A 13239-nucleotide genomic window follows, 5' to 3' on the forward strand; every position below is an offset into this window, starting at 1 on the left:
AGACCATCTTAGTCAGATGCAGATATAGAAAGATTTCAGGGCCAGAAGGGTATACAAATGTAATGAGAATGAGGAGTCTGATTGGCATTCTCCAACATGGAGCCACTGGCCACGTGTGGCCACCGAACACGTGTGGCTACCGAACACGTGTGGCTGGTCCTAAAGTCTTCGACTTGGCCGGCAGTGCTGGGCTCAGCTGGGCTCAGCTGCTCTCGCTCATATGTCTTTATAGCTACTCCTCTCAAGCGGTGCACTCAGTTTCCACACCTCTGAATCTGGGTGAACCCTGGACTCGCTTTGGCGGCAGCAGCAGAAGGCAGCAGAAGCGGCTGCGTGCTGATCAGCGGGGGCTGCTGAGGGGCTGGCTGGTCTAGCATGGCCTGGATTGGGACACCTGAACTCCCCTTCTCACAGTCCCTGCTTGTCCAGCAGCCTGGCCTGGCCTTTCTCTGTGGCGGAGGCAGAGGTCCAAAGCAAAGGAGCCCACGCAGGTTCTCTTCAGCTGGAGGAAAGCAGAGGCATCGGCCCAGATTATGCCTCTGTCACATAAAAATGATTTTCAGCTGAAGGCAATTAAGAAGCAGAAAATAGGGCCGGGCGCGGTGGCTCAAGCCTGTAATCCCAGCACTTTGGGAGGCCGAGACGGGTGGATCACGAGGTCAGAAGATCGAGACCATCCTGGCGAACACGGTGAAACCCCGTCTCTACTAAAAAATACAAAAAACTAGCCGGGCGAGATGGCGGGCGCCTGTAGTCCCAGCTACTCGGGAGGCTGAGGCAGGAGAATGGCGTAAACCCGGGAGGCGGAGCTTGCAGTGAGCTGAGATCTGGCCACTGCACTCCAGCCCGGGCGACAGAGCGAGACCCCCCAACAAAAAAAAAAAAAAAAAAAAAAAAAAAAAAAGAAGCAGAAAATACAGGAAAAGGTCAGGTTTCCCTCCCTTTTCTGCCTAAAGGCATGACATAAACTCTTCTTCACTGGAGACAACCATTAACTCTGCCCAGCCAGAGGTGGTACCAGAGGCTGCTGCAGACAAATCCTGCTGCATCAGCTTCCTCTCAGATATTTACCTTTGCACAGTTTCTCACCTTTGGAGGCCTAAAACTTTCTTTTGTCCTGTTATTTCTCTACAAATTTATTGTGTCCTTTGGAAGATGCTGTGTAAGGCAGTGTTCTGAGCCACTGTGTTGTTACTTTTCATTTAGGTTTATCCTGCGTGATGTATGCTGCATGTGTTAATGAACTGTTCTTGGGCAGGCACACTGGCTCATGCCTGTAATCCCAGCACTTTGGAAGGCTGAGGCAGGTGGATTGCTTGAGCACAGGAGTTGCAGATCAACCTGGGCTACATACCGAAACACATGTAGTCCCCCAAAATACAAAAATTAGCCTGGCATAGTGATGTGCCTGTAGTCCCAGCTACTTGGGAGGTTAAGATGAGTGAATCGCCTGGCTAACATGGTGAAACCCCGTCTCTACTAAAAAAATACAAAAAACTAGCTGGGCGAGGTGGCAGGCACCTGTAGTCCCAGCTACTGAGGAGGCTGAGGCAGGAGAATGGCGTAAACCCGGGAGGCAGAGCTTGCAGTGAGCTGAGATCCGGCCACTGCACTCCAGCCTGAGTGACAGAGCGAGACTCCGTCTCAAAAAAAAAAAAAAAAAAAAAAAAAAGATGAGCGAATCGCTTGAGTCAGGGAGGTGGGGGTTGCAGTGAACCAAGATGGAACCACTGCACTCCAGCTTGGGCCACAAAGCAAGACACTGTCTCAAAACAAACAAACTTCTTGTCTGTGAATCTTTTTGTTAAGGAGCCTATTTTAGTCCCTTTTGTGCTGCTGTAACAGAATACCAGAGACTGGGTAATTGATAATTATAGGCATGAGCCACCACGTCTGGCCTGATATACCTCTTTCTCAGTGAAGACACAGGGGGATATAAAGGTCAATGGCTTTGATGGAGCGTGGTGCCAGGGGCATAAAGTGAACAGAGTCCAGGCTGTGTATGCATGTGAGTGTGTGTGTGTGTGTGGTGGGGAGAGGGCGCACATGTGGGATATTCAGAAGCAATATCACCAGATTTTGCTCCCAGCTGGGCCTAGGGCACCCCTTTTCAGCTGCTTCAGGATGCATTCCAAGAGAGGGGAGTCTAGGGGAAAGAAAGAGTTTGGGTAGAGGCCAAGTCATCTGAACTGTTAATAGAAAAACATTAGTCAAATTAAGCAGACTTTATTTGAGCAAAGAAAATTTATGAATCGGGCAGCACCCTGATTCCACTCAGCAATACTGGTAGGCCAAATTTATTGGAAGTAGCACAAATAAACAGTCTGATGGGGTGCAGCTCAGCATTTACCTTACACAGACTTGGTCTAATCAGTTGGTAGCCTGTGACTGGTTAAAGCACAGTTGCTGAGATTCAGCTATTTGTTACAAGAATATAGTCTCAGGCTGGGCGCGGTGGCTCAAGCCTGTAATCCCAGCACTTTGGGAGGCCGAGACGGGCGGATCACGAGGTCAGGAGATCGAGAGCATCCTGGCTGACACGGTGAAACCCCGTCTCTACTAAAAAGTACAGAAAACTAGCCGGGCGAGGTGGCGGGCGCCTGTAGTCCCAGCTACGCGGGAGGCTGAGGCAGGAGAATGGCATGAACCCGGGAGGTGGAGCTTGCAGTGAGCTGAGATCCGGCCACTGCACTCCAGCCTGGGCGGCAGAGCGAGACTCCATCTCAAAAAAAAAAGAAAAAAAAAAAAAAAAAGAATATAGTCTTGGTTGGGAGGCAGTTTACTTAAATACTAAGTTAGATTGCAGTTCAACAGGTATGGCAGCAGCTTTGGGCCAAATTATTACTATTATTTTTTTGAGACGGAGTCTTGCTCTGTCACCAGGCTGGAGTGCAGTGTGCAATCTCAGCTCACTGCAACCTCTGCCTCCTGGGTTCAAGCGATTTCTATGCCTCAGCCTCACGAGTAGCTGGGATTATAGGCGTGTGCCACGATGCCTGGCTACTTTTTTGTATTTTAGTAGAGACGGGGTTTCACCATGTTGGCCAAGATGGTCTCGATCTCGACCTCGTGATCCGTCCACCTTGGCCTCCCAAAGTGCTGGGAACTTTCGGACAAATTTAATTGAATTTAAACATTTCTGCCTTTTGGTCAGCCTCTCAATTTTGAGAGATTGACCAAAACCTTGGGCCCTGACTCCATTTTCTGTCACCATCATAATGGACTTGTTTTGTTTCAGTATTGACTTCACAATTCATGATTTCACCTTAGTTGGATGATTCTTTATGCTTTCTTCATGTTTTTGTTATTCGAACCCTAATAGGCCAGTTGATGTATAAAGGATGGCTGCGTAGGAGTATGTAAGACTTCCCAGGGGAAGCAACACATCAGAGAGACTATTATTATTTTTTATTATTTTTGAGAGGGAGTCTCACTCTGTTACCCAGGATGGAGCGCAGTGGTGCAATCTTGGCTCAATGCAACCTCCACCTCCTCGGTTCCAGCAATTCTCCTGCCTCAACTTCTTGAGTAGCTGGGATTACAGACATGCAAAACCACACTGGCTAATTTTTGTATTTTAGTAGAGATGGGGTTTCACCATGTTGGCTAGACTGGTCTTGAACTCCTGACCTCAAGTGATCCATCTGCCTCGGTCTTCCAAAGTGCTGGGATTACAGGCTTGAGCCACCGCTCTTGGCCTATTATTATTATTTAAGATAAAGTCTTGCTCTGTCACCCTGGCTGCAGTGCAGTGGCGCAATCTTGGCTCACTGCAACCTCTACCTCTTGGGTTCAAGCCATTCTCCTACCTCAACCTCCTGAGTCACTAGGATTACTGGCATGCACAACCACAGCAGCTATTTTTTGGATTTTTAGGAGAGACAGGGTTTCACTATGTTGGCCAGGCTGGTCTCAAACTCCCGAGCTCAAGCGATCTGCCTGCCTAGTCCTCCCAAAGTGCTGGGATTACAGGCGTGAGTCACTGCGCCCGGCCAGGGAGACTATTATGATGACTATGAGTGGACAATGCCAAGAAACAGAAGTACACTCCTTATCAGGAGTTTCTACAAACAACTAGTCGAATAACTCAAAGTCCACACAATAAAGATAGTTCAACAGCATTTCAGTCCAATTGGTCAGTCTTTGTTCTGGGGATGATGGCGATTAAAGCCCAAACTCACCCCATTAAATGAGAGATCTATATTTGAGAGGTCTCAGAGACCTCCACTCAGCAACAGTGGACAAGCAGCGTTTATAAACAGAAAAAAGGAAGTGGCACTGGATATAGGCTGATTGGTGACAGCTCAGCCTTTGTCTAATTTGGACACATCCGGTCAGTTTGCGGTCTGCCCCTGGCTGAAAGCTGGCTGCTAAGGTTGGAGGAGACTCCTTTTTCCTTACAAGAATATACTCTGGTCAGGTTGTAGTTTGTTTACATATTAAATAAGGTTACATCCCAGTCAAATCCTCCCTACAAAGTAACCCCTATTCTGACCTCTATCACCTAGACTAGTTTTTCTGCTTTAAATAAATGGAATCACACAATAAAAAGAGAAAAAAATGAGGTTACAATTCACTAGATTGCAGGATTTTTGAACAAATTTATTTATTTATTTATTTGATAGAGTCTTGCTCTGTTGCCCAAGCTGGGGTGCAGTGGCACGATCTCAGCTCACTGTAACCTCCACCTCCGGAGTCCAAGTGATTCTCCCACCTCAGCCTCCCAAGTAGCTGGGATTATAGGAGTGTGCCACTATGCCTGGCTAATTTTTGCATTTTTAGTAGAGAGGGGGTTTCACTATGTTGGTCAGGCTGGTCTCGAACTCCTGACCTCACCTGATCCACACCCTTCTCAGTCTCTCAAAATGCTGGGATTACAGGCGTGAGCCACCGCGCCCGACCTGGAACACATTTAATTTAATTTAGCAGAACTTACTCCCTGTGCCCAGAGGAGGTGGGGGCAAGTGTTGCTTTCCATGAAGAGTGCACCTGATGAGAAGGCAGCTCCAGAGGACTCAAAGGAAAACCGAGAATCAGGAGAAAAAGAAACGTGCAGTCCTTGCCTACCTCAGGGGAGGACCCCAAACTCCCAGTTCATAGTAGGGACCTGCTTCCCCATGCATCCCAGCTCCTTCTCCACCGTGCAGTCGCCTCCTGGGCCTGGCAACCACAATTCGAGGCCTGCTCTAAGGTCCAGAGTTCTCAGTCATGTGACGCCCAGCTTAAGTGGTCTGGGCTTCGTGGCAGCACCAGATCCAGGGTGAGGTCACGCTGCTGGTCCTCAGAGTACACAGGCCGGTAGCCCAGCAGCTGCAGCGCGTCGGCGCACACCTCCTGCACGCGCAGGATCTTGGTGAAGGGCAGCGCGTGGCGCCAGGCCTGGGAGACGTTGCGCGCATTCCTAGACGACGTCTGGAAGGCCTCGATTGGCTTGCCGATCCCCAACCCGTGGGTGATGTTGTGGATCCAGGTCTTGAGCTGGGGCGTGAGGGTCAGCCCGGTGAAGGCGTAGAGTGCTCTGATCTCTGCCAGCGGCTCCCGCGCCAGGTCCTCGAAGCGCACCAGGCGGTAGCGGCCGCGCAAGAAGGGTGGCGGCTTGAGTGTGGCGGCCTCCGCGATGCGCACATGGCTGCGACACACCTCACGCATCAGGCGCAGCTGAGGGTCAGCCTCCACCCACCTGCCGTTGGTGCCCAGCACGATGCCGTTGTCGCGTGCCAGTAGTGGGCCCGTCGCCTCCCGGGAGCGCAGCACGGCCCGCGGGTCGCGCACCAGGTGCACGATGCGCAGGTTGAGTGCGGGGTCTCTGAGCAGCGGGTAGAGCACCTGCAGGTTGAAGAAGCGCACCTCCTTGAGCACCACGTGGCTGTAGGAGCGGCAGGCCTCCCGGGCCAGGCTGAAGGGCTGCCGCGTGCACAGTGTCTTGCACATGTTCTCCTTGCTGATAGCGCCTCGGGGAAAGGCGTTGCAGGCGGGCGGCGAGCACAGCGCGCGGCTCGTTGCCCACTTGAAAAAGGCGGACAGGTTTCGGCTCTGTGGCATGTAGGCATCAAACACGTCCATGTCGCACAAAAAGACGGAGCGCATCAGGTCGCGCACGGCCATGTGCAGCGTTGCGGCGCTGCCTTGCGACAGGGTGGTCCACACGTGCCACGCGGGCTCCATCAGGTAGAAGACGTCGGGGTGCTGGCTGAAGAGCTGGCCCACGAAGGACGACCCTGAGCGCCATGAGGACAGCACCAGCACGTGCACACGCTCCTCGCCGCCCGCTGGGGATGAAGGCCCTGGCCGGGAGACGACGAAGAGCAGGAGGCAGGTGGTCTGTGCCAGGAGGAGCACGGTCACTGTCCTGCTGGAGAAGCGTGGCAGCCGCATGCTGGCGGCTGGAGGCCTTCGGGCGGGCAGAGTGGGCAACTTTAGGGACCGGGGCCCTCACGCCCATCCCACGCCCCAATTACTGCCCAGTGCCCTCAGGGAGCAGCCCTTGGATTTGACTACCCTACCCATTGGACTTCCCAAGACTCCCAAGGTCTCAGTCGAGCACTTTCCCAGGAATATGGAGTCAAGATATAGCCCAGAATATAGTCTGTGCTCAGAAGTCCAGTTGCAGACAAATGTGGGATACCCTCAAATTGTCTACCTACCCACCCACCTACTTACATACCTATGGGCTATCTATCTGTAGAGAAAAATATTATGTTTCAAAGAGAACTTCTGTCTTTTGCTTCAGGATACCTCTTAGAGAGGCCCTTTTAGGTTGCTGAGCTAAAAGGGCTTGATGGGGGCTTCCAGGGATGTCAGAGCACCACCAGGCTTGCGGAGGTTGAATCCTGGCTCTGCCACTTCCTGGCCTATGATCTTGCTTATGAAGATCACTTAAATCTCTCTGTGACCGATCACTTTACCCGTGTGTAAAAGAGGGATAATTCTGGTACTTGGCTCACAGGATTTGGGGGGATTGGGGGGTTATCATAATGAAGATGGGGGAAGGGAATATGTAGTCATGCCCATAACTGAGGATCGCACCTTTTACGTGGTGTGCTTCTGCACTATATAACTTTTTTTTTTTTTTTTTGAGACGGAGTCTTGCTCTGTCACCCAGGCTGGAGTGCAGTGGCCGGATCTCGGCTCACTCCAAGCTCCGCCTCCCGGGTTCACGCCATTCTCCTGCCTCAGCCTCCCGAGTAGCTGGGACTACAGGCACCCACCACCTCGCCCGGCTAGTTTTTTGTAATTTTTAGTAGAGACGGGGTTTCACCGTGTTAGCCAGGATGGTCTCGATCTCCTGACCTCGTGATCCGCCCGTCTCGGCCTCCCAAAGTGCTGGGATTACAGGCTTGAGCCACCGCGCCCGGCACTATATAACTTTTTTAACAGGCAGGTATAAAACTTTTGTCGGCCGGGCGTGGTGGCTCATGCCTGTGATCCTAGCACTTTGGGAGGCTGAGGTGGGTGGATCACGAGGTCAGGAGATGGAGACCATCCTGGCTAACATGGTGAATCCCCGTCTCCACTAAAAATACAAAAAATTAGCTGGGTGTGGTGGGGGGCGCCTGTAGTCCTAGCTACTTGGGAGGCTGAGGCAGAAGAATGGCATGAACCTGGGAGGCAGAGCTGGCAGTGAGCCAAGATAGTGCCACTGCACTCCAGCCTGGGCAAGAGAGCAAGACTCTGTCTCAAAAAAAAAAAAAAGAAAAGAAAACTTTTGTCGTTAAAAATAAGCAAGTAAATAAAGTGCACAAAGAACACCAACTGTTGCCATCATTGGTTGGGGGTGAAGTGCTGAAGGCAGCATGGGCTCCAGAGGGAGGGTGTCCTGGAGCCCTGTGGGTTCACAAGGAGACCAGTTGAGGTGGAGCTGGCATGGAGCCAGAGAAGCAGAGGTGAGAGCAGAGTACTGTCCCAGCCAGCTGAGGGAACTCACCACTGTCCAGGGCTGCTGGGAGAGCTGCAACACTGATCACAAACCCATGGGAGATGTCTCGACACCTGGCAAAACAGGAAGGAGAGGAGATCAGAGTCCTATAGAGAGAGACAGCCCTGTACATAGAAAGCTCTCCGGGGTGGGAGCAGAACTGTCCTGCCTGTCTTTTGCTTCAGGATACCTCATAGACCTTTTGGGTTGTGGAGCTAAAGGGCTTGATGATGACTTAGGTGGATGGATGTCACAGCACTGCCAGGCTTGCTGAGGTGGAATGAGTCTGAGTAGGGCACTTCTCCAAATGGCTGGGAACTGGCCGGGTCTACTGATGGATGGAGGCGAGAGAGCTGGCTCTGAATCCCAGCACTGCCAATGGGGAGCTATGAGACCTGGGGCAAGTGACTTAACTTCTCTGAGGCTCCATTTCCACCTCTGTAGAATGGGATTTGCAACATTTAATCTCTTAGGGCTGTTGTGAGATGCTGCTGCAAACACCTATGAAGAGGGGACCTGGGAAAGTATTCCTTACACACGTGCCCCTGTTACTGTTATTGTCCCTGTGCTGAGCTACATCTGGAGAGGAAGAACCCCCTCCACCTGGGGAGTCTCCCCACAGAGGAGACACCCACAGGCCACCTACCCTTCCAAACCCTGTATCTCCCAGGCCATTCTCTGGCCTCCAACCACCCTGAGCCTTTAGTGGACCTTAAGAATATCACACGTGTCTCACAGGGTGGAAGGAACACTGAGCCGGCCTCCCGCAATCCAAGGTCCCAAAGTGTTCTTCTGTTTGCACCTGTTGCATCCGCAATGATCTCAAGGCTGGGCGACTTTGGAAGGGAGGAGCCTGGAATTTTTCTCCTTGCTCCTACATCCTTTGCTGCTTGCCTGCCCCACTCCCCTGTCCACATCACCCATTGAGAGAAGCCAGGGTCTAACTTGTGAGCAGATCTCATCTCTGCTCCTTCCCCTCAATGCAGGGACTGGAGTGAGTGGAGAATGCCCAACATCTCTGTCACCTGCTGACTCCTGAGCTACCTTCTGGATCCCCATACCCACTCCTGGAAAACCTGGAAGATGAGGAGAGTAGCCCCCCACCTCCTCTATACGTGCGACTGTACTTTTTCCAGTGCTGGCTGATGGATGGTGGGCTCCCCTGACAACAGAGTGCCAGAGAGGAAGGCAACTCATATTTTCTGACTTCAATGATCACAAGTGCTAGGTGTTTCTTTTTTTTTTTTTTTTTTGAGACGGAGTCTCGCTCTGCCGCCCAGGCTGGAGTGCAGTGGCTGGATCTCAGCTCACTGCAAGCTCTGCCTCCCAGGTTCACGCCATTCTCCTGCCTCAGCCTCTCGAGTAGCTGGGACTACAGGCACCCACCACCTCGCCTGGCTAGTTTTTTGTATTTTTTAGTAGAGACGGGGTTTCACCGTGTCAGCTAGGATGGTCTCGATCTCCTGACCTCGTGATCCGCCCGTCTTGGCCTCCCAAAGTGCTGGGATTACAGGCTTGAGCCACCGCGCCCTGCCAGTGCTAGGTGTTTCAAGTCCACCGGATGACTTAACTCAACAGGCCCTGAGGGGGGCATGATGATGTCAGTGTTTCAGGTGAAGGACTCAAGGCTTGGAGAGACAGCAGGAAAGCTGGGACCCCAGGACTCCTGTTCCTAAGCTCCTGGCACTTCTGATCCCAGGCTGTGGGCCTCTCCCACGTGTGATTGCTCCCTGCAGAGTGCAGGACCCTGCTGCTCTGGCCCAAACACAGTTCTCCTGGCCAGCCCAGCCCTTCCCTGGTAGGGAGGATCTTGATCCCAAGCCAAGGTGTTTGTTACCTGTGTTCCAGGAAAGTCAGAGGTCTTCTTAAGAAGGTGGTTGAGCCGGGCGCGGTGGCTCACGCCTGTAATCCCAGCACTTTGGGAGGCTGAGGTGGGCGGATCACAAGGTCAGGAGATCGAGACCATCCTGGCTAACACTGTGAAACCCCGTCTCTACTGAAAAATACAAAAAATTAGCTGGGCGTGGTGGTGGGCGCCTGTAGTCCCAGCTACTCGGGAGGCTGAGGCAGGAGAAAGGCGTGAACCCGGGAGGCGGAGCTTGCAGTGAGCCGAGATCGCGCCACTGCACTCCAGCCTGGGCAACAGAACGAGACTCCATCTCAAAAAAAAAAAAAAAAAAAAAAAAAAAAAAAAAAAAAAAAAAAAGAAGGTGGTTGAATCACCCTATGCCATACAGAGTCTCCAGAAGACCAGTTCCTCACTGGGAGCTTTCTGATAAGGAGACTTACATTCAGCACAGTGGACAACTGACCAAAGGTTCAAAGTTAGGGAGAACCAGTTAGGCAGGCCCTATGATATGCACTTTCATCTTCATGATTGAATGTTATCCTCCCTAGTCCCTAAGAGGCAGAAATAAGCATCCCTATCTGTTATAATTGAAGCAGTAGGGCTCAGAGACATGAATACCCAGTAAGAAAGTACCAGGGCTGGGGCTTTAGTCCAAGAGTCAGACTCCCAGCGCAGGGCTCTGTGGTGGGTCACACTCCTAAGCCTTTGTCCAGAGAACTCTTCCATCCTGGAAGGAACATTCCCCTTCCCCTCCAAATTCTTCCCTTTTTTGATTCTTTTCTGGGGGCACATATTTATTACGTTTAATTTTTAGAAAAATAATACAAACAAGTCACACGAAATTCAAAAAGTAGAGCTGAGGGCATCACAGCCTTGACCTTCCAAAGTGTTGGGATTACAGGCGCGAGCCATAGCGCCCAGCCAAAAGTGCAATTCTTGACTGCCTTGCCTCCATGTAAAAGGGAAGAGAAAGGAATGTCAACATTTGCTAGAGGTCGGACACAGTGGCTTACGCCTGTAATCCCAGCACTTTGGGAGGCCTAGGTGGGTAGTCACCAGAGGCCAGGAGTTCAAGACCAGCCTGGCCAACAAGGCAAAACATAGCTCTACTAAAAATACAAAAATTAGGCCAGGTGTGGTGGCAGGTGCCTGTAATCCCAGCTACTTGGAGGCTGAGGCAGGAGAGTCGCTTGAACCCAGGAGACAGAAATTGCAGTGAACTGAGATCATGCCATTGCACTCCAGCCTGGGCAACAAGAGCGTCCATCACACACACACACACACACAAAAACAAAAAACAAAACAAAACAAAAAACATTAAGCCAGGTGTGGTGGCTCATGCCTGTAATCCCAGTGTTTTGGGAGGCCAAGACGGGTGGATCACCTGAGGTCAGGAGTTCAAGACCAGCCTGGCCAACATGGTGAAACCCCATCTCTAAAATTAGCTGAGCATGGTGGCTCATGCCTGTAATCCCAGCTACTTGGGAGACTGAGGCAGGAGAATCGCTTGAACCCAGGAGGTGGAGGTTACAGTGAGCCAAGACGGCACAATTGCACTCCAGGCTCTGCGACAGAGTGAGACTCCATCTGAAAAAAACAAACAAAAAAAAAAAAACACAAAAATTTGGGCCCAGTGCAGTGGCTCACGCCTGTAATCCCGGCACTTTGGGAGCCTGAGGCGGGTGGATCACCTGAGGTCAGGAATTTGAGACTAGCCTGGCCAACATGGTAAAACACCGTCTCTACTAAAAATACAAAAATTAGCTGAGTGTTGTGGCGTGCATCTGTAATCCCACTTACTCCAGAGGCTGAGCAAGAAATCCCCTGAGCCCAGGAGGCAGAGGTCACAGTGAGCCAAGATCGGGCCACTGTACTTCAGCCTGGGCGACAGAGCGAGACTCCATCTCAAAACAAACAAAAAAACGTTTCCTAGGCACCTGTAGTGTCCTGGGGCCCAGAGGGCCTTTCCTGAAGCCCAGCATCAAGCCCCTAGAAGCAGTGAGGCACGACTCCAATTCCCCGGAGTCTGGTTCCAAATTAACTCACCAAGCTATTTTTTCTCAACAATTTTATGGAGAGCTTTTGAAAGCCCCACCTTTTGAAACCCAAGTATGGAATAAGAACCGCCCCCTCACCCCCACCCCGCGCACTGAGGATTCCTGCGTGCAGCCGAAGCCGCAGCAAGACACTTCCAAACCAGCGCTAGGAGGGGCGATGAACTTTCCACGTTGCTGATGGAAAAGCCACTTCCAGCTCCTCCCGCCACCCCAGGCCCCCGGTGCTGGACAGAGGAGCGTCCCAGCTGTGTTACTGACCCGGGCTCCAGCTCAACAGAGTGTGGGGACGCCCCCCGTGGAGAATGAAGAACCAAAGTACCTCAAAGCTTGGCGTGTCTGCCCGACCTGGAGGGGCAGCGAGAGGGACGCCTCTCTCTCTGGGCTCAGCAAAGGCTCCCAGTCTCTTCCAAGTTCCACCGCACAGCCAGCTTCCTCTTCACTGGGAAAGTCCGCAGGGGCTGACTTGCTCCTTAAGGTCCCAAGACTATTAAGGGACACCTGGTGACGCCAGGAAAGGGGGTCTAAGAGGCATGGACGAGAGTCGGGGAGCACCAAGACACTGAAAGCTCCTGGAGACTCGAGGCAGAGCGAATCTGGGAGCAGGGCAGGAGTCTCTGAATGGGATGTCGAGGGTGGGGGTGTTCTGGGGCTACCACAGGGAAGCACGCAGCGCAGAGCTCCCTCCGGAGCCCGGCACTGCGGCCCGCGATCCTCGGCACTGCCCGGTCAGGCGCTTTCAGACGTGGCTCCGGCCCCAGGGTGGCCGGCAGGAGCCAGGGAAGTGGAAGAAGGAAGGAAGGAGCAACTTTTGCCCCCAGCTCCTCTCCCCACCCCTGATCGAGGGGCCACGCCTCGGGGAGGGGCGCCGGACGAGGGCAGGGCCGGAGGGCCCAGGTAGGCTGGGGCTCTAAGAGGCGCGGGGTTTAGCCGAGGATGTCAAAGGACGCTGGCAGAGTCAATTCTCATCTAACTGACCACAAATAAACGTTGTAACCCGTTCCCCCGCAAATCCCCAGAGAACCTGGGAGCTCCTCGGAGGACAAAGGCCCTAGTGAAGGAAGTCGAATCTTAATCTTTGCCCTCCTTGCTCTCCGGGGCATCCTTGCAGGGAAGGGACTTGGAATCCAAACCCTTCCTAAGGCCCCAATCTCAGCCCCAAGCCAAGACCCAGGCACCTTGACACAGGGACCAACGCTGTCTCCCGGTGCAGCGTCCCAGCTGGGAGGAGTTGAGACCAGGTGGCCTTAGGAGCTGTGCCCTACCTGCCCTAGCCTCTGCCCAGAGGCGCAGGCTTGGTAACAGGTTCTGACGAATACAGGATATGTTTCAGTAAATAAAAGCTCCCCACCCACCCCTTACAAATAACAGGTCAGCCCCACGTGGTGGCACACGACTGTAATCCCCGCACTTTGGGAGGG

At 52.6% G+C, this 13239-nt stretch overlaps 1 protein-coding gene across 1 annotated transcript; it reads right to left on the reverse strand.

The window, feature by feature from the left end:
• Positions 1-5202: 5202 nt before the first annotated feature.
• Positions 5203-6442, reverse strand: CHST5 (carbohydrate sulfotransferase 5). Its single transcript, XM_025369398.1, is given in 2 exon segments — positions 5203-6399; positions 6401-6442. Coding segments are annotated over 2 exon segments (1239 nt in total).
• Between the last annotated feature and the right edge of the window lie 6797 nt (positions 6443-13239).

Source organism: Theropithecus gelada, chromosome 20 (genome assembly GCF_003255815.1).
Source record: "Theropithecus gelada isolate Dixy chromosome 20, Tgel_1.0, whole genome shotgun sequence".
NCBI classification, from domain to species: domain Eukaryota; kingdom Metazoa; phylum Chordata; class Mammalia; order Primates; family Cercopithecidae; genus Theropithecus; species Theropithecus gelada.